The 25152-nt window shown below is 46.3% G+C and overlaps 2 protein-coding genes across 24 annotated transcripts in view; one reads left to right on the forward strand and one right to left on the reverse strand.

Annotated features, from left to right (window-relative positions):
* The window catches only part of LOC122393183 (longitudinals lacking protein, isoforms A/B/D/L-like), a 67855-nt gene that overhangs the window by 23884 nt on the left and 18819 nt on the right, over positions 1–25152 (reverse strand). Inside the window, exons 6-8 of one of the 23 annotated variants that reach the window (XM_043388968.1) lie at positions 10184–10302; positions 6545–6733; positions 5184–5896 (exon numbers count right to left, since the gene is read on the reverse strand). The exons of 7 other annotated variants lie outside the window; for them this stretch is intronic. In XM_043388968.1, the coding sequence (XP_043244903.1) occupies positions 5750–5896; positions 6545–6733; positions 10184–10302 (455 nt within the window). In that variant the 3' untranslated portion in view covers positions 5184–5749. Of the gene's footprint in view, positions 1–1075; positions 1569–4130; positions 4320–5183; positions 5897–6544; positions 6734–10183; positions 10303–12925; positions 13951–14612; positions 15055–15241; positions 15438–19166; positions 19971–20552; positions 20556–21309; positions 23962–24484; positions 24699–25152 lie in introns of those variants that run through there. 15 more of the 23 variants (XM_043388969.1, XM_043388991.1, XM_043388987.1 and 12 more) reach the window with 15 other exon arrangements.
* On the forward strand, positions 16940–19324 carry LOC122393182 (MFS-type transporter clz9-like). The gene is made up of 2 exons (XM_043388967.1): positions 16940–17155; positions 17472–19324. Exon 2 carries the CDS (start codon positions 17487–17489, stop codon positions 19011–19013), a length of 1527 nt encoding a protein of 508 aa, XP_043244902.1. The 5' UTR covers positions 16940–17155; positions 17472–17486; the 3' UTR covers positions 19014–19324.

Consider the following 25152-nt stretch of genomic DNA (forward strand, 5'->3'; position numbering starts at 1 on the left):
AGCTTGCCCCCCCCCCCAGCTCTGGGGCCGTGGGGGCGATGCTCCACAGCTTTGAGACGGAATACCACACTTTTTTGCAAATGTTTTCTTTTTTTGTTGAAAAGCCAAGGGATGAAAAATAAGTGGCCTAAAACCGGTAAGAAAACTAGATTTGGGGGTACCCTAGGTTGATCTCTATTATGGTGTGCCCCTCTCTCCCCCCAGTCAGAACGTAGTTCCCGCGCCCCTGCATGTTATTGCTATCTATGACTAAGGCTCTTTTTCCTGTTTCACAATCCGAACTTTCAAATTCGCGATGTTTTTGTCAAAACATCGCCACGCTTTGATAAAGAAAAGATGTTTCCAGAAGTGTAAAGAGTTAAAATAGCCTTCCTCTTAGAAAAGGCATATAATCGAATCGTCCAATCCATACTCTGGGTGTGAACTAATAACCAACTCACGTCAGGCGGCTCATACAGACTGTTTTTTTTTTTTGCGAGCAACCAATATTCTGTGCGCGTTGATAATGGTTGACTTCGCAAGTACCTAAAAGAATAATTTTATTTTTGACGCTCTTTCGAACACCGCCTTCCGCGTATTGCTACATGGCCCAAAAGCCGAGTTAGGGGGGGGGGGTGTTTGTTGAACACTCCCCCCCCCCAGCAGGGCGTGGAAATCCAGGGCCCCCAGCGGGGCGCGGGTTAAACTGACTTCTATGTCATTCGATTGAATAGCATTGTATTTTATCAAAGGAAGGTATACATTCATAACCGCCGAAACAAGTATTTGTCCTTCGAATTAGTGGCCGACATTGGTCAGCGGTCACTCACTAACGACAGTCATTACGTTTAAAGCGTATGCAAGCCTTTGTTTACCACACGTGTATGACCCAGCTGTCAAACTGCGGTGCGAAAGACAACCATGTCAGTCGGTTTCAGGTACGCATTTGACAATTGGTGATTACTAATTGATCCCATGTTTTGCACTCTCCAGCGACCTCATAGCGAACCGTCCTGACACTCTTTAGAGACATTTCGGAAACCAACTCTTATTCTCATACCTCATCTTCAGATTCACCCCACGCAAATCATCATCGGTATTTTTGAGCATTTTATTTTTCATTCATCCATTTACAGTCAAAAGCATTACATGACGTACCGTTTAACTATAATGGAGCTGCAACGGGTAATTTGATCCCGAGCCAGCAAGCTTGAACAGTGAAGGACTACGATACGTATCCCGTGCCAGCCGGGTTCAATATGAACAGTGAAGAGTACGTTATGATACGGATACGTGCAAACTGCACGCCGCGACTTTAAATTCACAGAACACATAACCTTTGCAAGCGTTTCACGAGGGTTATGCTGCGTGACCTTGCTCAATGACACCGTGCTATTTGTACCCCGGATGGCAGCGCTGCACGTGTTTCTTCATGGAACCCTTTTCAGCGAAAAAGCGACGGCAGACAGGGCACTGAGTTGCCCCACGGTGGATGTAGCGGTGGTTTCTGTACGACGACGCCGCCTGGAAAGTGCGGCCACAAATCTTGCACTGCTTACCAGGAAACCAGCTCTCTCTTACTGCATATCCTGCAAATTAGAAACAAGGCTTCAACGCGATGCAACAGTTGCACCTTAGACTTGACAGCATTGCTTACATTTCAGCAGCAAAATAGTAACTTAACCCTCGCCTGTATTGGTGTTTTGCCAGCCGCGAACGTATGAGGGGCGGGGGGGGGGGAGTCCGTTGGACCCTCATACCGTTTAGCCCCTGATCGAGCTAGAGATTCGCGGAAAAACCGAACGTGTTGCCCGTGACGAGAGGAAGCCGATGATACCCAATTTTAAGGTCCTAGGTCATTGGTTGACCTTCCAGGTCAGGTCAATGACCCAAAAGTTGGGAAAATCGGGACCTGTTAGAACGTCGTAAAGTGTGGCTGTTGTGAGTTTTTTTTTTTTGGGGGGGGGGGTGCTCCGTGCTGATCACGGATATCATGTTAGTTTTGATCACAAATGATGTCTTCATACATTTAGGCCAGGTCGGGTCAGGTCAGGTCAACCAGTAGGGGTCCTGCCGAGTATTCGTAGTAGGTGGCAACCACCTCTGTAGTCTGTTTCGTAGCATGTTACGAAGGCACCAGAACTACTTCGTAAATGTTCAATGGTTGCTAAATTCGAATTCAGCTCCAAAAACTAGCATCGAAGCATGTAAAACTCGAAAAATTGAACCGAGATCATCAAAGTTCAATAAACTGATTGACCTTCAGGCTTCAGATGACCTTGACAGTTGGCACCCACCCACATGCATGGGACCATCATCATATCACATGTTTGCACGCTTGAAACCACGAAAAGACTGCAAACGCGCGACCAATGCGAGCCGACATACGCCGAATTGCGATTCTGGCCAAACATGGTCTCGAAAAGTAGGTCACATGTCAAAGGTCATTTGGGTCAGGGTCATGAAATTTTCAGGGTAGGTGTGAAATTGATTAACGCGAGGGAAATGAAAGTTTCGTCGCGATCGGCCGCTTTATATACGAGTTATTCGCGAAAAAACGAGGGGGGTCCGTTGGACCGCCCTGGCCTATAGGGGAGAGCGGGGCCAGTTGAACCACTTTTTATATGTTGACATGCACAGCGAGCTCTAGTTGTCATATCGAAAAATGCACAATACCATGAAAAAATATGCTCTTTTGGCTTTATTTTAAGATATGTAAAATTATGTTTCAAACATATTTTGCTGCCAAACGCATGCTTATAAAACAGCTCTACGCCCGTTTCAAATGACCCCGATGCGAGGGTCAATTGAACCAGCCCATGGGGTCAATTGCACCTATCCTTAACAATGGGATGTTTTCCTCTTTAAGGCAACTTTCTTAAGGAGATATTTTGTCCGGTTTACTTTTCCAAATCCTACATTCAATAGGTCGTTGGAAAGCTAAAAGTGCAAAGTTCCTCATAATAGGTGACATAAAGTACATAGACTATGGTTAAATGGGCGGATGAGGAAAATGAGAAATATCTCAGGCTATAGTGTGCTTTCAAGCAAAAGGCTGGAGAAAAAGGGGTCACAAATTGAGCTCTATTAAACTACTATTTCAGTTTAAAAGTTCATTTCAAAGGTGGACTATTTCCTTTAATGTTTACAGCCCCTGAACAATAACCATTGCAAAGGTCACCGGGGTCCATTGAAACGGATTGTGGCCCTGTTTCAACTGACCCTCAGAGAAGCGTTTCAATTGACCCCATCCGCTCCCGCCACCTCGCACGCGCCGTAAAGCACATGTCAAACGAGCTGGAGGGACGGCATCATGCTGAATGAAGGGCCAAATAAGGTGTTATTCCGGAGCCAGGAGTTCTTCTTTCAGCAAACAAAGATATATGAGATATCACAAAATATTCATAAAAACGATTTCTCCCAAACGCCCCTCAAAAACACAAAAACAAGTGTCAAATCAAAATTACCGTCCGTTTGCCGCCCAAACGCCGTTGACAAAGGAAGTGGTCGAGCGCGGATGCGCAGTGGTGTCGGCAACGCCATATGTTGCATACTGTTGAAAATAAAGCCATGTTTCATCTGACCCCGTGTTTCAACTAGCCCCGCTCTCCCCTACGAGCGAGGATTAAGCCGGGCGATCCGGGGATGACACTGGACCGGACCGCATTATAAGAAAGGGCAACATTTCAGATAATGATGCATTTCGTTTGCGTAATTCTTGGTTTTCGGTAAGTTTCTATGGTAAACATAAAGAAATGCATTGCACTTAAAAATAATTTTTGATGGCAGATATAATGCAGTCAATTCAATAAGGCTATTATGATGTTTCCTACTCAAGTTTCAAACTCGCGATTTTGTCACCGCTTGATAAAAATAGGCATTTCCGGAAACTTATATTATTATATATATATATATATATATATATATATATATATATATATATATATATATATATTTGAATATTCAAAACTATATATTGCAAACATGGGTCTCCTTTCGAATATATATAATTGAATCGTCAAATCCACACCATGAACCAAAAACCAGCCTACGTTAGGCGGCTCTCACCAACACTGCTCTTGTGAGCAACCATGATCTTCCGTACGCGCTGATGATAATTGACTTCGAAAATGATTCCTACCCGGTATTACCTTTTTATTGATACCACTGGTGGACCTTCATGAGGTGTGATTTCATGTTACATTTCTGGGTGAACACTTTCTGGCAGACAGGACACTGGGTCTCCCCGCGATGGAGCGCACGGTGGCCTCTGAACGAAGAGTAGGCCTGGAAGACTTGGCCACAAATGTCGCACTTCTTGCCCGGGTACCAGGTTTTATCTGCGAATTAGAAATCAGGCTTGTTCAGGGTCACAGCCGCAATTCTTCACATCATATATCAGTGAAGGTGAAAGCGGATAGAACTTAAGTAGGTACCGTTGGTGAATGTTTTTCAACCTGGGAAAAATGCTCCGGTGCATGATTACTTTTCAGGGCAGTACAATGACATTTGCCTTGCAACACTATATTTTTTTCAAATACATGATGTTTCCATCAAGTATTTGATAGAAACATCATCTTTCGCATGAGGTGAAGTGGCTCTTCATGCGAAAAATTACTCGTAAGGTCTCAAGTCTATACCAGCTTCTTTAAATTCTCGAGAGTCTGAAGGTGAGCGCATTCTGTCGATGAGGAATTAAAGTTCTATTGTTCCCGGACCGCAGGTGATCGGCGCCGATAACGTCAAACGCTCTAATTATGTATAATAAGTTTCGACCACTAAAACCGTACCCCACACCAGACACATCCACAAGACACACTCGACGACCTTACGCGTTAGACATTCGCCAGACCGAGGGTGCCACGGCCCACCTGCCCGAGCCGGTGTGAAGCTCTGAGCGGGGCGGCGGCCGAGGGGATGTCACGTGCTCTTCTGGGCTCAGTGGAGCTGTGGCTCCCTGGTGGTGGCTCTTGTCATGGTTGGTTTGTTTTGTCGTTTGTGTTTGCGAGAAGTGCCTTGTTACATGTATTGTGGATCTTACCAATCGCACACAATATTTTTTTTTTCGCTTTCGATCAGCAATCGTCAAAGAGCAGATTAGAATTAAATATATTTTACTTTTACTAACATATTTTCTGATTACTTTGAAACTGGCCCAAAGTTGGGGTTTCGTATTCAAATCCAAGTCACAATAAAAAGACTGATATCTCCAGCGAGCTTTATTCTTTGAATTCATCCATTCAAAAAGTCAAAATAGCACATTCACATGACAGAAACAAAAAAGTCCACACCATCTATAACTATAGGGAATCCGGCCCAGCCGCTGGTAGGTATAGGCTGAAAACACACCACAGTAGATACCTACGTGAACGAAAAAGTAAGACACATTCCACGGAACGCTGCAGTAGTGTACATACAGTGTCATTATGCAGCGTTGAAGGAAATTTATTGTCTAGAGAAGCTTCACAAAGATAACTAGGCACATCATGACAAAACAATCATGTATCTTTTCCCTATCGATGGATTCGCACGCAACGTACCTAAGCTACGCAGTCCAATGCTATCAATAATAAGCCAGCACCATAATTTGTCGAGTTCTATCAGAGGATGCCTCTAGCTCCAATTTTGTTGAAAAGGGTCAGATTCTACCCTAGGGCCTAGAGGGCCTGCTACCTCAAATGGTCAGATTCTCCCATGAGTGTACGTAGGAGACACGCCTCCGTACGATCGAGTTACTGATACCACGGGTGGACCTTCATGAGGTGTGATTTCATGTTCGATTTCTGAGTGAACACTTTCTGGCAGACAGGACACTGGGTCTCCCCGCGGTGCACGGCGCGGTGACTTCTGAACGATGAGTAGGCCTGGAAGGCTTGGCCGCAAATGTCGCACATCTTGCCCGGGTACCAGGTTTTATCTGCAAAATAAAGATATTATTTTAATGAGAAATCTAGACGGTTCCACATGAAACGTAAGCAGATAAATACAATCATGCGATCAAACTTTCAGATTCTAAAAATTCACGAACTTGTCTCTAAACGCAGTGTAGCGTCTACTCCGAGTAAAAGTCACTAAATGTGCTCTATTCGAGCCAAGGGTATATCTGGCTGAATTTCCTGTGCATAGTCGTTCTGGTATCTGTCTCTTTTTCAACTAAAGCTCCGTAAAAGCTTGTTCGCGCTGCAATTGAATACAATCACAGTTGGAGCCCAAAAAAGAAATTGCAATATATGTCGCAGCAGCAAACCACATTTTATGTTCTGCGGCTGTTATGGCTGTTAGAAGGGTGGCGACGAACGCACAAACCAGTGAGTCAAGACGCATTTTTATCGCACGGGAATTTTCGGAAACGTCTCCACGGGAACGCTGAAAGCAGCATATTCTCTCGAAAATGTGAGCCACATCGGTATGCTTTGAGTTGTACGGATCGGTATGTTTTGCGCCATACGAAAGTCATCCAAAGGCTGCCGTATGGGCATTGCATATATGCGCTGGAACTCATTAACCACAAGAAAACAGAGCAGGGAGTAACAGAAAATACTGCATCCATAACGGTCAAATTTACCATTTCACTTGTTGAAACGGTGAGCCCTCCAGAGGTGTAGCTTGAGCGAGCTTTTCTGCGTGAACACCCGCTGGCAGATGTGACATTTGGTCTCACCGCGGTGCATCGCCAGGTGGTGGGTATATGTAGAGTAGGACAGGAACGACACGCCGCAGATGGCGCACACCGTCCCCGGACACCACCGGCGCCCTGCAAATGAAACAGGCATTCACAGCTGCAAAAAATTAATGAGTTGTTCTTTTGAAAATATATCTCTGTGAAATGCATATCCGTATGTTTTTATCTTGCCTGAAACGATCCTTTGTGCGTTCCAAGGCTTTGAGATGCAAAAATGCAATACAAATAACACGCAGAATTAAAAAGCAGGTTCTGGGGAATTCACAGTCTTGCTTCTTTCCCTGAAAACGTTCGTCCAAAACAGCAACATGACCTTTTTCGACAAAATATAAATTCGAGCGCAGCATCGTCAATCAAACAGGTGCAGTGCATGACGTTGAGCCATGCAGCGTTAACTCCGACTCCGGAGTCGCGAGTCGGTAAGATTTTGGCGACTCTGACTCCGACTCCGGGCAGAACTGTCGACTCGGACCGACTCCGACTCCGCGGCCTTGCTGGCTTTTCCTAAATAAGTCCGTCCCCGGCCCTCGGACGGACGTATGTACAGACAGAATATATATTACTGACCGGGCCGACGAAATTATTTGGAAACGAGGTTTGCAAAATTGACGTAGGCCCGAGTGCGAAGCACGAGGGCCGGAGTCAAATTTTGCAAACCGAGTTTCCAAATAATTTCGTACGGCTGAGGTCAGTAAGATTTTTCCTACATGCCGCATACCTGCTAAGTAGTTTCGACAGGTTTTGGTGATACTTTTATTAAATTGTTTTGTCCATAATTTCCTAACAGTGATTGCGCTACTGCTGTGGATAAAGCTTTAAAGGAAATTTATAGAAGAAAATGCTTCAAAACACCTTACTTCAAAAAGAATCGCGTCTGAAAATATCAACTCAGAATGGCACAACAACTGGATATCCAAGGAACATAATACAAGAATAATTTGCCACGACATAAGAACAAGAAGAAGGTATAATAATCCTAGTGATTAAACGTAAATTTTCCAGTGCTCTTGCAAGAATCTTTTCTTTATTTATGTAATCGTACTTTGTTGATGCCCTATGGGTAAACTTTCGTGAAATACATTATATTTTCCATATTTTACATGTTTGTTTCGAGGAAAGGACTACAACTGTCAAATGATAACGCAATAACTTAGGCCCAAGGTCTCAGTGGACATATAAAACGAAGATAAGATAACAAGCGATAACGAATTTCGATTATTAGGCGCATATCTTGACATAATTTCGGCTTTGTAACCAATGCAAAATATTTCAAAACCCTTGATAAGCAGAGCAGATATTTTTTTACCAAACAATGTTACTTTTCTAATTTTACGCGGCAAGTATCATGCAATAATGATGTCAATTATACATTCCCTGTCAATTATGCCTCTGGGCTAATGCGATAAACTGTAGTTAAGAGGTCATTGCCCTGGGCAGTAAACTCGGGCAGTAAACTTTTGTTTCCTGCCCGGCCTATCAAATAACATGACATTTTGACACCGACAGTTTCTTGGTCATAGTTTTACTGCCCGGCTCGTGCTGTGCTTAAGACATACCCCGGCATGTAGGAAAGCAAATAAACGCAGGGAGATGGCGGGATGCTGCTCGGCATCCCTTCACCTAGAGTGCCGCACAAATTTAATTAATGAAAGGTCATTTACCTCGATTACGAGTGTACCGTTTTTTTTTTTTGTCCGAGTTCAAAGTGCATCAAGCGCCACAAAACGCAACTTCTCTCAATGTGGTCGACGTGCAGTCACACTTACATGAGCCAATACCTAAAACACTAAAACGCCATTACACTGAAAAACGTTTAAATGTGCCAAGCATTGCGGCGCACTTGCATAGCACTTGTAAATCCCCGATTCCCCATACCAGTGAAAATATGGCAAGAACAGACAAACTAGAGAAAATCATGTATTTACACAGAATCAGCATGGTGCGAATTGCTGGTGCACCTCGGCTATTAGCATGGTAGTTCTAAAACAGCAAAAAAGAGATGGTGGCAACTGACAATTGACATCCGACATGGAGTAATAACGGTGTGTTAAAACCCGCGCCCCACTGGGGGGGCTATTTATAGCCCCCTCCCGTTTTTCTGCAATAACTTCCAAACCGCTTGACGTATCGACGCCAAACTTTCAGTACCTTCGGCTGCATCAATTTGACACCTTGTGTCAAAATTTGAACTTCGTACCTACCATAGGTCGGCCGGAAATGACGTCAGAGTGACGTCATGTTCGGCCAATTTCGACGCAAAACATTGAACCACGGCAATCGCTCCCAAGAGCTCAGTTTTTAAGCTAGATCCAATTTCTTTGCATGAGAGGACTCAGAATAGACTGCGCTATCAAACTGCTATCTCAGATTTTCGAAATTTTGAAAATTTCGAGAATGTTATATAATAAAATTATATTTTTACATTTTTTTTTCATTTTTTTTTTACTTTTGGAAAAAACCGGAATATATGTGATAGAACGCATTATTATGACTAACTCTAGCAAGCTTTAGCTAAATATCTTCAAAAATGCCCAAGTTATACGCATTATTGCAAAAAATTAACAATTAATAATTTTTCAAATCAATTTTTCAGCACGAATTTGACATCATACGCCAATATAAATAGCACCATCGTGTTCCTGAGCTCAAACTGCATCCCATAGACACCTTTTTTGTTGAAAATTTTTAACTTCAAAATTTGACCTTTTCTGACCTGAAAGTGACCTGACGTAAGCTAAATTTGACTCAAAATGACCTCAAATGACACAGACGACTTAAAATCGGAAATTTTTGGCCTAAATGGACCATTAAACATGTGTCACGTGACCGACGGATGATATAATATTTTCGTGACCTGTGATGACTGACCTTGACCTGAAAATCAAAGTACAAGTTTGGTACCCTCAGAGTATCTAGAGCATCTGTTCACGAGTGTGTGAACAAAAAATGAGCCTGATCTGACTTGTAAGACGGCGGCCAGAGCCCAAAACGTGAAGAAGCCAAAATGCTAATAATTTTTACTTTGACCTGACCTGTGACGTCATCGGTGACCTCGAGGTCAATAAAATTAGGTTTCGCTCGACAGTTTTTTCGGGGCTATCAGACGCCGTTTGAATTTTGACGATCGGCCCAATAGTTTCGGAGTTAGGAGGGGGGCTGTGAATAGCCCCCCCCCCCCCAGTAGGGCGTGTTATACGCAGACCCCAGTGGGGCGCGGGTTAATAAGCACGCACTTCACAATTGAAGGGCGGAAAACAACTGCTACTCATATAGCGTAGAAAAATGCAATCATTTAACCGTGTGAGAGCCTGTGACAAGAATATAAAAGTTCTACAGAAAATACTTGACATCATACCAAGTTATCAGACGACCGCCCAGCACAAATCGTTAAGAACGAATTTAGACGGTCCTCACTAACATAATCCGATTCGTTCAAAAATACATCAATCGGTTCAAAGTTCAATCATCCTTTGGATGCACAAGCGCCATGTGTCGCTTCAGGCCGACTTTCTGCGAGAGCACCTTGTGACAGATGGGACAGGTAGTCTCGCCGCGATGGACGGCGCGGTGGTGACGGAACGACGATTTCGCGAAGAAGGTCTGGTCGCAGAGCGGGCACGTGGCGCGGAAACCGCCATCGCCTGAAAGTCGGACGGGCGCTCATCTTAGTGAGCTGGTTAGAGCTTGGGTTAGAGGTGATTTAAAATGTAGCGGCATCACTGCAGCATGAACTCAACAGAGTGTGTAACAGAAAAGCAGATTAAGTTGCCGTCTTTATTACTAAAATGTTTAAAACACAACCTTTGTTTAGTTATTTCGGGAGCTTTCGAAAGACGTTCGCCTTTCTTCTTCAGCCTATCTTAAAATACATACATATAAAACACACAGAGACAAGGTTCAAATAAAAGAGGCTGGCGTTTTTAACAGTTTAATAATAGAATGTCCGTCCTAGCTAAGCAATAACATGCATAGCTACATTGCCCTCTTTTATTTATTTGCAATTTGGAGACATCTAGTGGGAACAAATGCTAATAAATAAACCAAACTCAAATAGAGATCACTGAAACTGCGTGTAGTTATGAGCTGATGCCGTTGTTCTTCGGTATCGTCAGAAAGAATGATTTAAGAACTGAAACTGAATAAAAACTATTTTACAATAAAACTGTTAGCGATTTAAAACAAATTGCAGTGCGGATATGGCTTATTCAATCAAAATATTCTTTCTCTATTCTCCACCTCCACAAAAATAAATCATGTCCGAAGCATATTACTGCAGATGCCCGGATGATTTATTTCCAAGACCCTCACGTAACTGTCCAGCCACCCTTCACTTTCAACACTTTCAATGCCCTCGCCCCCTCCTTCCCCTCTCCTCTCCTCTGCTCTGCTTGCCGCTGCCGGCATGCTAAACGAAAATAAACTTAAAATAAGTAAAGCATGTGTATTTAAACGTCAACTACGTGATTCGGACGTCATCTACAAAAACACACAAAAGCCGTCGCCCCCAATAAAAGTACACATGTTACATCAGCTGCAACGTTAGAGATCAACGTTGTGTATCCTCTTAGCATGCTTTTTCATGTTGCCTTTCTCACTGAACACCCTATGACAGACGGGACACTTGGTTTCGCCGCGGTGGAACGCCCTGTGGTGCCGGAACGAAGATGCGGCGAAAAACTGCATGTTACACTCCTCACACCTTTTGCCAGGGTAGAAGCCCAAATCTGAAATAAATTGGCACCGAATAATGGGTTAACCAGCGTCCTGAAGCAATAGGCATACTGTGAGCAGCTTACGCAGCAAAAAAGTTGTCAAACATGTTTTGTGTTTATATTCGAGCTAAAGCGCTGGTATTATAACATAGACCCCGTTTCCATGGGCATCACTGATCCGGATCAGCAAATTTAAATCGTATTATATTTCTCGAACTCTTCGTTACATGATATCATTCGATAGGTATGGATTAGGCTTATATAATCAGTTAATCCCTTATTTTCATTTTCATATATTGACTAACTATACTGGATTAGCTAATCCATTTTTACTGATCCGGATCAGTGAGCCCATGGAAACGTGGTCATACAGGGAAACTCGCATCCCAAGCGATGAATCATTGGGGGAAAAACTTGTTATTGTCAATCAACTTTGTATTATCCATAAGAGACAGCAACAGGCACTTGCTCTTGAATGTAGTCTGTAACCGATGGGTTGAAAATCATAATCGTTCCTTCATTCGAACTTTCCTTTCACTCTCAAAGGGTGAAACCGTGTGTAACAAAAGGACACCTTCGATTTAACGGCTGAATGGGAACACAAATAAAATGATAAGCGCTAAAAAATCACTACATATGTAACAAAAATACCCTGCCGCAGTGTACATCAAATTCTACGAATATTTCCATGCCTCCACCAGATCCCAAAAGTAACATTCTGCATTCATTCAGTTGGGCTTACTCCAGCCACCTAGAAATAAGCACCACTTTAGCCATCAGCCAGTGCTCACGCTGACCCTGTATCCCCGCCGGCGGCGCTGCTGGCCCGCTGCTCGTCTCTCGCCGCCCCCGCTCCGGCGACCCCCTCCTCCCCGGGAGCCACCCCGCCAGGTCGCGCCGCCGCCGCGGCCGGCCCCGCGCTGCCCTGCCCCTCCGCGCGGCTGAACTGACTCCGCCACTGCTCTCTGGTCAGCCCTCCGGCATGCTCGGGGCAGTAGATCCGGCCGTTGTACCGCGAGTGCCGAAAGTCAAACTTCCCATTGCACTGCTTGCAGTGATAGGAGCGCTCCTCGCAGAGCGTCCTCTGCAGCAGCGCGGCCGTCTCGGCAGCATCCAGTCCGGCCGCCTCCGCCTGCAGGAGGGCGCGGCGCCGGCGGCGGGTTAGCGTGGAGCGCGAGAGGCGCGGCGGCGGCGGCGGCTGCGGGGCGGCCACCGCAGGCTGCTGCGGCCACGGCGGCTGCGCGGCCAGCCCCGGTCGATAGGCGCCCTGCCCCGGCGGCTGGGCGGCGGCGGGCTCATACCAGTACAGGCCGGCGGGCCAGCGCGAGCCTCCGGCACCGAACTCACCGCCGCCTGAAACACCGGCCGAGTGGACCGTGAGGATGAGAGCGATTAAACCAGTTCTAGTTTTAGACAGGAATGGAGCACCTGTCAACGTTCTCTCGAATTTCCACAGGCTGGCTGAAGGAAAGAGTCGAAATGAGACGACTGCGCTGAAGCATGTGACCAGGAGGATTTTGACTTTCAAATACGAGATGGTGCCCGGTTGAAATAATTCATTGCGCCAGAGAGATTGATCACACTACATATTGCTCATCTTGTCTCCACAGACCAGGTGAAGGTGTGAGCCAATGTCTTTTATTCCGCACCGCTGAAATATAGCGCGCTATAGCTACACTTCGGTACTACAATATACTACAGGTTACACAAACACATCTCGAGAGGAAAAAAGTTTGGACGATGCCAAAATAATCTGACCACCTCACCAAACCCACGATAACTTCATTGAAGGTAGAAACCATCCATATAGCCTGTAAAATAAACCTTACAAAAACTCATAGTCCACATGCTATCAAAAGCCGCCTATTCAAAACTTGCCTCACTGGACGATGAACGTTTCTCTTTAAGAGTGACATCATTAATCCCTTTGAATTAATGCCACGAAATGCGGAGCGGTCGCCGTTTGGCCCGTCGGCCGACAGACGACAGACAAAAAGTGCCAAATTGTGTCAAAGTACACCACCAGCGACCCGCAGCCATACATAACCATAAGCCGAGCGAGTCGTACACCTATAGCCGCAGACCCGGCAGGTAATGCCCAGTCCCCACAGTCAATCGATTTCAGCCAATCAGCTAAAAAGAACCATAACAAAACACGATATCCCATCTGGGTAGCTTAGGTGAGATTCGGATTACAACGCAATATTTGAAACTACAGCTGTCATACCAAGCTCACATAACGAAAGCTCGTATTTATGGTTTGAAAGTAACGGCAATAAGCTAAATGTACAATTTGAGCGAATAAGCCCAGGAGTCTTATAAATATAGATCATACAGCCACGGTAATGCTCGTTCCGCTATCGTCCGTTCCAGCCCAGAGCACCATTCACGTATTTCACGAATAGGCCTGCGAATGATAGCGCTGGATGTGGACTTTTAGGTGGCCCTTCTGACTGAGGACCTTGTTGCAGTAAGGGCACGTGGTCTCCCCCCGGTGCATGGCCTGGTGGTTGCGGAAAGTAGATGGCGCGTAGAACAAACGACCGCACAGCTCACACGGCCTGCCCGCCGAAAAATCTGAAACAGAGACGTGACTCCTTAAAAAAAATCCCGGAAGTAGCGGCAGAGCGCCATTCACAGAAACTCTCCAGAGATTATTTGTACGTCTTCCATCACTACTGAAAATCGTTATCAGTTGCTCAGACTGGCAAATGATATGATGATATTTAGACGTTAATAACACATAACATCTGTAACTTATCAGACGGTGGTAAAATCGTTCTATTGCTACATAACATCACGAAACTTCGTATGAAAAACGAAACTTCTTGAAAAATCATATTTGCTCTTTCATGACCTTTTACAACCAATTTGCTCACCTAAGCTTCTGTTCTGGCAGAATAATTCAGAAAACTTTATAAAAGCTATCGATTGTCCACGCTCCCCTTTTTTGCGGGATGCGGCGTCCCCTTGTCTGATATTGTAGATCTTCACCTAAAATAATAAAATTTGACCTTTGACGGCCTCTAACAGTGGCGACATTTTTCTACCTTGTCGAAAACTACCTCCATATTTTCGACATACCTTTTACGAGCTTTCAAATGCCGTTTGTCGTTTCACACTTCATTGCCTGGTAATGAACGCCTGGAACAATTACACACGCTTCAAACCCATCAATTGCGCAAGGGTCAAATCGCCACTGTGCAGTGTCCACCCAACAACCGAAACACGATGGAGGCGACAGCGAAAGCAGTTTATTTATTCAATTAAAGTGTTCAGAAGAAACGCAAAGACTAAAGGCAGGCGTAATCTACATGGTATCAAGGACCGACCGGTCAAAGTTTGTCACATAGGTACGTCGCAAAACGTTTTTTTTTTGTGCGCAGCAGCCAAACGTTTCTGTCAAATAAATGGCATATAGCACGACCCCACCACTATTTGACCGGCATCCGCTAAACGACAAGCTCATGATGCCTTTCTGAATGAAAGGAAGAGGATCTTCTTAATTGGTCTGTGGGTGCCGGCACCGGATGTGCACTTTCAGGTGGCCCTTGTGACTGAAGACCTTGCTGCAGAAAGGGCACGTGGTCTCCCCTCGGTGCAGAGCCAAGTGGCCGCGGAAGGTGGAGTAAGCGGAGAAAACCCGACGACACACCTTGCAAACGAATTTCGGCGACCACACTGAAACAAACACACCGCAGATATCAGGCAGGGGAAAAACTATTTCTGAACAATTGGTCCCCGTCCAATATACGACGATGTAAGTCCAATATACGTCCCCGTCCAATACTCGTACGGCTGCATGACGTCATCTCAAGCAAGTTACAGAATTCAAATGGGTGAAATGTTTTTACCGAAAATGTCTTACCAAAGAATCTACTGGCCCCCTGACACGCTCCGCTGCTGATGCACATTGGCCATATGTCGACTGAGGCTGCCCTTTTGACTGAAAACTTTCAGACAGACTGGGCAGATTGTCTCACCACGGTGCATCGCCTTGTGGTGTGAGTGAGTTGAGAGGCTGGCGAACGAACGCGGGCAGAGCTCACACTTCCAAGGCCCGCCTGTGAATAAACATTGTTCTGACTACCTTGTGGACCAGAATAAGGTAGCGAGAAACGTACTGTTGGGGTCGGTTCAGATGAAATAAAATGAATTGTGATATGTTCATTGTTCATACAATGTCACAAATCCTGTACATTCTCCAAGACTCGATCTGGCAAAAAATTATCACCGCAAAAATAATAACAGTGTCCGCTAGTCTGCTGACGAACGGAATCACGAATCACCAGGAAGACATCTCGTCAATCAACAAACTGAGGCGGAAATACACGATGACCTTGCCAATGCATGTCGTATGCTTAGTGAGTCCGAGCGGATATTTTTATTGTCCGAGTCAAGATTCTTCAACAAAGTCCGAGTCACGTTCTGACAACCTACAGCTGTCACGTCCTTTGGTATAAAATGACAAGAAATTTAACACTGGTTCTTCGAGTCGTGTCAATGAAAAGATTGTCTGCCATTAGGTAATCATCTCGGGCCTACAGTTATGATATGTGGGTATAACCCATTATCTCTTGAGAATTGAGAAAGCTCGCAGATGCGTTGTTTCCTGAACGCGAAGAGCTATGCTAACCTATCTGCCGTGACTGCCTATAGATTATGACCAGTCATAAACCCCTACAAAGCGAATATCACATTCACGCATAGCTATTTATCAACTCTTGCATAGCTGTGTTTCGTCGTCACACCAAGGCACATTCGTTAAAAAAAGTTTAAATGAGTTTTTATTTGACGTTGGAGACCAGATATGTATAGGGTAGTGAGCCTAAAATGAGTATACGCAAAAAATGAGTATAGTTTTGGAAAATGTGCATTACGCCAAAGTTATTTTGAACAAAAATAAGAAAAAATACACAGTGCGTCCGAAGGTCTACTGCAACAGTTGCAAATACGTCCATCGCCAAATGTCAAGCGACTTTGGTCTGAAAAATGATTGAATGCTTTTTTCAAAAATGTCACAAAAAGTACATGCTAAAAAGTGAAGCCTGGTGAAAATATGTGCACTGCTGAAATAATTTTACCTTTTCAGCTGTTTGTCTCATGCACTGAGCTTGCTGGCAGCCGTAAAAAATAATCGAAAATTCGAAAGCGTAATGCAAAAATTTTAGCATTTGTAAATTTCTATAAAATGAGTATAGTTCCACAAAGTGTTGCAAAAAATGAGTATAGTATGAAAAGTGTGAATTTGAGCATGGCTACTCCACCGCCTGCTAAATATCGCCCCCAAAGACATTTCCGGGATTATTTTGGTTATGATTACGATCTACCGGCCATCTTCGATGGCCACAATGACTGACGCTGCAGCGTATTTGTAAGCGCGATACGGTAAGCGTTGGAACTCGTTTCGGTCGATTCTCATTTGCTTGAGCTTCAGTCACCGATCTTTTTTTCTTTTTCATTTTCCTTTATTTTTTATTATTATTTTATTTTTTATAGTTAAGCGGTGACATTTATTGCTTTATCTACTCCTGGCCATTTTGGCGAAATACCGTACAACCGGATGTGACGTCATGTGATCTGCGACCACCAGTGCCCTCTCCACCAATCGGGAGTCACCGGAAATGGCACTGTGACCTGTCACGTGACCAGCACCGGCTCGACCAATCAGGAGGCGTTTCCGGCGACAGAGGTGACTCCGAGGGTCGGCTGAGCTTTTCGCGTCCTTTTTGCACTGATCGTCGTCTCGTGCGCGTGTCCTGCTGGCATACGGCAAAAACTGGTGAGTTTTGAATGGCATTAGTCTTGGATTCTCCTTCAGTGATAATTTGTTGTGTATTGCTTACAATCTGATTTCAACTTTAAAAAAAAATTATATCAGGTAATCATTCTGGTTTGTAGCGGTTCGCAATTTAGTATGCCCTCAGAACTCTTGATATATTGGGTAATGTTTGGTCATACGGGACCTGCTGAAGGACCTGCCGACCTGAGCTGCGGGCCTCTGCCTGCCGAGTATCGTCGTCATTGATTCAAAAGCACTGGTGTAAACGCGCACATTCCTGGCACGAATTATTAAACAATGACCTCTTTTTTGTCAGGTGGCACCAATCGTCATGCCGAAATACACGGAGGAAGATCTGGGCAGAGCGAAGAAGCTCGTCGCGGATGGATTCACCGTCTACAAGGCAGCCAAGGACACCGGCGTGCCGTACGAGACGCTCCGCCGTCACATCTTCGGCATCAACGTCACCGGCTCCACTGGCTCTGGGCGACCGACGGTGCTGACGAGGACCGAAGAGGACAAGCTGGTGGAAATCCTCGCTTACCTCGCCCGCCAAGCATTTCCACTGGACACCAGTGACATCTGCGATCTGGTCCAGCAGTTCCTGAACAACCTCGGCAGAGAGACGCAGTGGAAGGACAACAGGCCCACCCGCTTCTGGCTGTCACGTTTCAAGGCTCGTCACGCCGGTGTCCTCGCGTCGCGCAAACCGGAGATCCTCACCATCACTCGTGCCAAGTCTCTGACGGAGGAAGTGGTTGGCGCCTTCTTCTCCATGTACAACGGGGTGCTCGTCGACCTGGGACTCGAGGACAAGCCGGACATCTACAACCTCGATGAGACGGGACTCTCGACCGATCCGCGCTCGACAAGGGTCATCGTCCCCAGCAAGTCCCGTGACGCCTACCTGAAGACGGCCAGCTGTGGTAAGGCGACATACAGCGTCCTCTTCTGCGTGAACGCCACTGGAAACTACTTCCCACCCTTCGTCGTCTACAAGGCCAAACGCGAGCCCTTTGACTCGTGGATGCGTGGCGGACCGCCAGGAACGGCCTATGGGACGACACCGTCAGGCTGGATGGAGGGCAACATATTCGAGAGCTGGTTCCAGACCATCTTCGTCCCAGAGATCACCAAGAAGCATGATGGTCAGCCCACAGTGCTCGTCTATGACGGTCACGGATCCCACATGACGTATCGGACAGCAGCGCTTGCGAAGGACAACAACATCACGGTGGTATGTCTTCCGCCACACACCAGTCACGCCATCCAGCCTCTCGACGTCGCCGTGTTCAAGCCGGTCAAGGTCGCCTGGGCGCAAATCCTGAAGCGGTGGCAGCGTGAGTCACGACTCGTCGCTGTCGACAAGTCGGTGTTCCCGACTCTCATCTCCCAGCCGTGGAAGGAACTGGATCCGGTCCACGCCGTGGCCGGATTCCGCGGCTCGGGTCTGTTCCCAGTCGACGCTGAGAAGGTTCGCAGCCGGATGGTGGGACCCGGGAGCACGTCACGTGATGACATCCCGTCACCTGATGAGGCGCTCCAGGATGCTGTGCTCAGTGTTCTCAGTCCGGAACAGTCAAGTGAGACGAAGGCGGCCCTGGCCAACAAGACGAAACGCCGCAGCCGAGTTCAAAACAAGAGCGGCGAGGTCTTGACGTCAGAGTCTTCTCTGCAGAGGCTCGAGCTGGAGGCGGCGAAGCGCGCAGAGAAAGGGAAGAAGTCTCCGTCGTCACAGCAGGACAGGAAACTCTCCAAGAAACGCGAAGAGAAGGGAAAGAAGCGGTCTTCGTCGCACAAGATCGAGAAGCCATCCGCGAAGCGAAAAGTGACCAAACTGACGACTCGATCGAAGTAGAGGGGGTAAAGCTCACGCAGGCTTTTGGAAATGTGGCGGTGCCCGTTCGCCACGCCACTGTGACCGTGGTTGGTGTTGTGGCCATTGTCGGTTGTGTTTGTTGTTGTCTGCTCAAGTCATCTATGTGTCTTAATAAATTGAAACGACCGGTAATATATTTTCTTGATTTTTTTACATTTCAATACTTATATTGTTAGCAACACCGATTTCATATCCACGTTCCAGGCGAATTTCAGCGTCGCAAATCCAGCAGATTAGGCACAATAGAGCGTTGAAACAACTGTACTCATTTTTTGCGAAGGAGCAAAAAATGAGTATAGCCGACATTGGTCAGAAGATGCAATTATTACAGAACAGCCGCTCGTCTGACACCGTTGTGCCACATAGGACGTCGTAGTCAGAACACGTAATGTCAATGTCCCATATAGCCATTATTCACACCCTTTCTAGTTTTGAATATATTTAACTGATAATGTAAAACTATACTCATTTTAGGCTCACTACCCTAAACAAAGCTGGTAAAATTTATTTTCACGCGCCTATTCACGCTAGAGACATAACACGGACGAGGGCATAAATAGACGTTCACAGTAAAAGAAGAATAAGCTGTCCATTCGGACAGAACACGCAGTATCTGGTTCACTGAAATCCTTGTGTCTGCTCTATAGGTTTTGTCTCCTCGTGGTCTGCAATTGCATACAAAGCCGAACTTCTTCCCAGAAATCCTACTGGCCTTCTGAGGAGTACAGAGCCGGACTTCCTCCCAGAAATCCTACTGACTTCCTGGCGAGTACTCTGGATGCATCATGGCTATGTGCCGAGTGAGGTTGCTCTTTTTACTGAGAACCTTCCGACAAACAGGGCAGCCGGTCTGGCCACGGTGAAATGCCTTGTGCTGTGAGAGGCTCGCCAGGCTGGCGAACAGCCGGTTGCACATCATGCACCTCACAGGCCCGTCTGCAAGTGGAGATCAAATCACACTGACATATGCATCATTACACGGCGGCGAGAAATGTTTTGGGTCAGGTTAAATTGTTGAATTAATGAAAAAAAAATATCTTATGGAAAGCTGAAGTTACAGATATTCTGAATATCGTACACAAACAATATTTTTCAGAAATAAACATGGCATATAAATATTTATTCTTTTTATTTAGCTCGAATGCTAGGATAGACGGATAGTAAGAGCCGGAGCCCACACAAGCAGAGCTTGCTGCGCAGGTCTCAGCCTCTACCTTACGCAGGGTTTCGGAGTCGGAGTCGGAGTCGGAGTCGCCCGGAGTCGTGGCAAGCAGCTAGGAGTCGGAGTCGGAGTCGGAGTCGGTCAAGCTGCCTCGACTCCGACTCCGGAAAATAACTAGAATCTGTGACATCACTTTTCAGTTTTTTTGTCAGTTGCCCGCGGTAGAATTCGCTTCCGGCGATAAAAATTGCACTCATCTTGTTTTTGTTCTAAATGACAAACATTGGACCTTACAAGTTTCAAGTTATATCATAATTTAGTAGCCAAGTATTTTGGATGCCCGTTATAACTTACACTATCTGAAGTATTTGACGAGTCAAAGACTTAAATGTATTTTTATTTTATTCGTTTATGCTCCGAAAAGTATCAACACATAGGAATGACCGACATGATGGCGATGCTCGTGTTCGTGATACGGCCGCCTCTCGTGCTTCTCGGCGGGTTTCCACGCTGACCGCTGACCTCTTGTGGATTCAGCTGCGTCCACGTGGGAGAAATGGTGACTGCACGAAGGAAACCGGAGAGTAGGAGCGTTCTCTCCGTGCACGTAGACCTAGCACGTGGCGTCATATCACGCAAAATTTTGGCGGCCGCCATTGCCATTCGTATCAGACCCGGAGTCGGAGTCGGAGTCGGAGTCGGTCAGGAGCCCGGAGTCGGAGTCGGAGTCGGAGTCGGAACAGCGCTACCACGACTCCGAAACCCTGACCTTACGACCGGGCAATGCCATGTATAATCGGGATAATCTAGGTATGTAGAGATCGTCCGTCTCAGACCCACTCCACCGACTTTAACTGGCTCATCTCACCAACCGCAGACCATTCCGTCAGGAGTGTCTTAGATGGAGCGCAAGAGTGACTCGAGCCCGAGTTATCACAACCCCGAGTTCAAAGCTCATAGAGACTAGAGAGACCATCCAGTATCCAAATGTAAGCCGCAACCCTCCCTAAGAGTAGCCCACAAAATCAGAACATACTCCTTGTAGTATGACACCTTTTGGCATACGCTTCGAATCTCCTGACCAGGTCATCTAACATTCAAACAGACGTGTTACAAAACGAGACTTTTATTCACTCGAAGTCGAGACCATATGAGTTGCGAGAGAGGTACAAAGTTGATTCAAAAGCATCCACCTAATTAAAATCAACGCAAAAGAACGAACGGGAGGACGCTCCTACAAAGCCTTTCGACAACTACCTTGCCAAAAACCAGAAATCAGAACTCGTCACTGCAAGATATATTACAGAGAACACCTTAGAAAAACATGACCTAACGAGTGAAAGAGAAAAACTGCAGACAAGACACCTTTCAAACCTCTATTCATTAGTTCAGCATTCTCGTTGAGTGATTAACTTCAGGTCTTACATTCGCTCTACGTTCTCTACTATTCTACATGGAAAAAAGGTGACCCAACGCAACATTTACAGGGGGCTAGGCTGCCGAGGCTAACGGGTTGTGAAAGGGTCTCAATTGCGACAAAACTTTTCGGGCCACACATAACTCAAGTGTTGGACATAAGCAGAAACCTTTGAGCGATAAAGTTCCTCCTAAGTGATGAGCTTTCTGTGTTCTAGCTGTCTTTTTTGTGTCCACTTTCAGGAGTCAAGTTGACGTAATTCTTTTTACAATTTCGGTGCAATATTGGAGGCTGTCAATAAGTTTTTTTTTTCGTTATGGCTCCAACGATGTACCCTAAACGTTAGCATGAAAAGGAAAAACTTTACCATCTTAAAATAGCCACAACGCGTTTTGCATATCTAACCAAAGAGGATAGCTTCAGTTGGGATCAGCCAACATCGCAATACTTCATTCTGCTAGCCAGCACTTTGGCCAACAGCGTAAGCCAAACATGAAACAACATTCCAGCATGAACCAGAATCAGAAGGGGTTTATCCCAATTATGACATCAATAGAGTTGCATTATCAATGCCGCTTTGTGTCAATATGTTTGCGCCGCAGGTGAAGGCGCATGTTATGACAAGTTGAAAATGTTTTATGGCAGACAGGGCAGGAGGTTAGGCCTCGGTGGAGCTCCATGTGGTTGCGCAGGCCGGCAGACCACCTGAAGCGTTTTCCACAGATGTGACACTCAGTGCCCGCCGGCGGTGGAGCCTCGTCCGCCAGCGGCTGCGGATAAAACCCTGAAACCGGCCACGGCGACTGTCAGAGGCGGGCTGACAGACCGCTGTCAGAGGCAGGCGGACCGGCGACTGTCAGAGGCGGGCTGACAGAAATACTGTCAACGGGTCTGACAGACGGACCAGCAACTGTCAGCATAGCGACTGGCAGTGGACCTGATACCGTAACTGCTGCTTAACCAGCACTACCAACCAGCCCGGATTTTCATAGAACCGATCTGAGGTTGGCCAGTGCCAATGATCGCAGAAAAGTAATAAATCGGAACTCAATCAACATGGGGAAAATGTGGTGATGACAGTGGACCTCTGAAGGCTGACAGCACCTCTTGGAAACGCAAAATCAAACTCGCTCGATTTCGCGATTAAAATTCATAAAAAACAAATGTCCAATAATTTTCTCAACCAAAGGTGGACTTTGATAAAATACTAAACATTCCTACCTTCAAAGATCGAAGAGCGCGTGGTGAGCTTGGATCTTTGTTATACCCCTTTCCAAAAAATAAAAACTGGATAAGGCCATCATAAGAACTTGTACCCAAAAAAAAAAAAAACATCGCTGACGGAAAGCATCAGCATGCATCTTTAGGAACGATAAGCACAATGAGAGAATATGCCCCACAAAAAATTAAATATCAAGAGCAGATAAGGCCCAATCTCTAACATAAAAAGCAAGCGTCAGTGATGATGAAATAGCGAGGAACGTCAGACTAAAAGATGGCAACGCGGACTGGGGCGCAAAATTTCCTGAATAAGTATAGCCTACATACATAACATTAGTTGCCTCACAATGTTCACACACAAGTCGCTAGACGGCAATATGCACCGTCTTCGGCTCACCCTGAATTACTTAGCTTAGTTACACGGCTGAGATGGTAAAGAAAACGACGAACGTAAAGTTACACTCGTGGTTACAGCCAGGTTAACAACACTAGCCTCGCTGCACCTGAGTTCGAGTCTCACTAGTACCGAGTCTTGGTAAGTTATGGCACTGATACTGAATCACGAATGTGATTTAAGAACGTGCTACGGGTACAAATCACGACCAAGTAGAACCAAAATCACGAATCTAGTAGCGGTGGAGAGCTGACATCTTGGAGCGTCCCGTGACGCAACATTCACCGACCGCACGAACTGTCCTCCAGTCTCCTCAGAGGCAGTCTGTCTTCAACTCCGGAAACCGCCGATCCACCGACTTAGAGCCGACCCAAACTCCGAGTGCGTCCTGCTCAGTTGCCTGGGACCGTGGTTGGCGGCCCAGCCGGGGGACGCCGTCCCGACACACCTCTCTGAGTCTCCCGATCAATGGCTTCCCCATCCCCAGGAGCCGATCTCACTACAACCTCCTGAACAGCGCCCTGCTCCGGCGCTGCGAGGTTCCCATCCCTCGAATGCACGTGTTCTATGTGGTATTTCAGCGAGCTTTTCGTGGCGTAGACTCGCGCGCAGTACGGGCAGCGGGTCTGGCCACGGTGCAGCTCCGTATGATTGGCGAGTCCCGTCTGGTGGCGGTAGCAGCGGCCGCACTGGCTGCATTGGAACGGGCCCTGTCCCGTCTCGCGGCGTCCCACTGCAACGGAAGGCAACACGGACACCTTTGAGCTGCTGAGCAACGGCGGGACCGTGGCATTCGGCGGCCCGATGAACAACGACCGGCTGCCGGGTCAACCGAGATAGCGTGTCGGCCACTTTACGGGCTCCGTACCGATAGGCCGTAAATTTTTCATGGTGATTAGAAATGTCCAAGAAACAAATTAATTCTACCCGTGGAGGGCGATGGAGTACTTGTGACACAGAAGCCTCATATGCCAAACGAACGTAAAGGGTAATTAGGGTGTTTTGGGCTACTTTCGTGCGTCTCTCTCACTCCTAAAAGGCATCAAAAGAAACCGATCGAATGACAAATTTATGGAACCGGGAAAGGGAAACAAAGAGAATCTCCGTCTTTCAAGCATTGCCAATAAACAGCACTTCAGCTGAAGCCGAAAAGGCCAGAGGGCGGATGAGTTCCACCAGCACCCTCGAGTCCATCATTTGTCCCCATTGAAGGTCTCATTCCTGACAATTCTTCTACAACCAAGAAAACAGCCATGGTCACTACCTGGTTGTATTTGCAATGGTCTACCTCTAAAAGTTGGCACGAAATCAACTGACGACGGTCTAGCTACCTACATCAATATCCATAGTCTGCGGTCACTTATACAGAATACAGAGGTACCATTGATGGTGGCAGATGGGTATAACCCTGCTTACAAACTGCTGATGCTAATTATTTACAACAGGAAGGGGCTAGACCGATGTAAAAATTGAAGAAACTCCTCGTTCGTGAAACATGTATTAGAACGATGACCAAATCATCTTAAATGCCCGTTAGTAACAATAGGATGGCACCTAAACTAATTAGCACTGTTCAGTAATTAGCACGTGCCCCATTTACCTAAGTACCGCTCAGGTAGCATCTCTGCATCCCCCCCAGTTCGTTAGTGTCAAGTCAAAAGTGGCTTGGTAATGAACGAACTTAACAGCCTGAACGATTTAACCAAACTGTAGCAGCCCCCAAGGTAGCAGCTACCCGGTGCGCTCCCTCCAGCATCCTGTCTCAGGCTCGTAGAACTTCGCGGGCTTGAACTTGCGTGCGGAGCGCCGTGGTCCCGGTGGGATCCGAACGGTGTCAGCTGGTGGGAGTTCAGCATTCCCTGGTGGACGCTGTGCATCCGTTACCACTGGACCTGAGCATGGGCTCAAAGTCGGAGCCAGTTGC

The sequence above is a fragment of the Amphibalanus amphitrite genome, unplaced genomic scaffold (genome assembly GCF_019059575.1).
Source record: "Amphibalanus amphitrite isolate SeventyFive unplaced genomic scaffold, NRLGWU_Aamphi_draft 000521F_arrow, whole genome shotgun sequence".
Taxonomy (NCBI): domain Eukaryota; kingdom Metazoa; phylum Arthropoda; class Thecostraca; order Balanomorpha; family Balanidae; genus Amphibalanus; species Amphibalanus amphitrite.

What these genes read in the sequence shown, in the direction of transcription:
- LOC122393182 (XM_043388967.1), top strand. Translation starts at nt 17,487, where the DNA reads ATGCCGAAATACACGGAGGAAGATCTGGGCAGAGCGAAGAAGCTCGTC.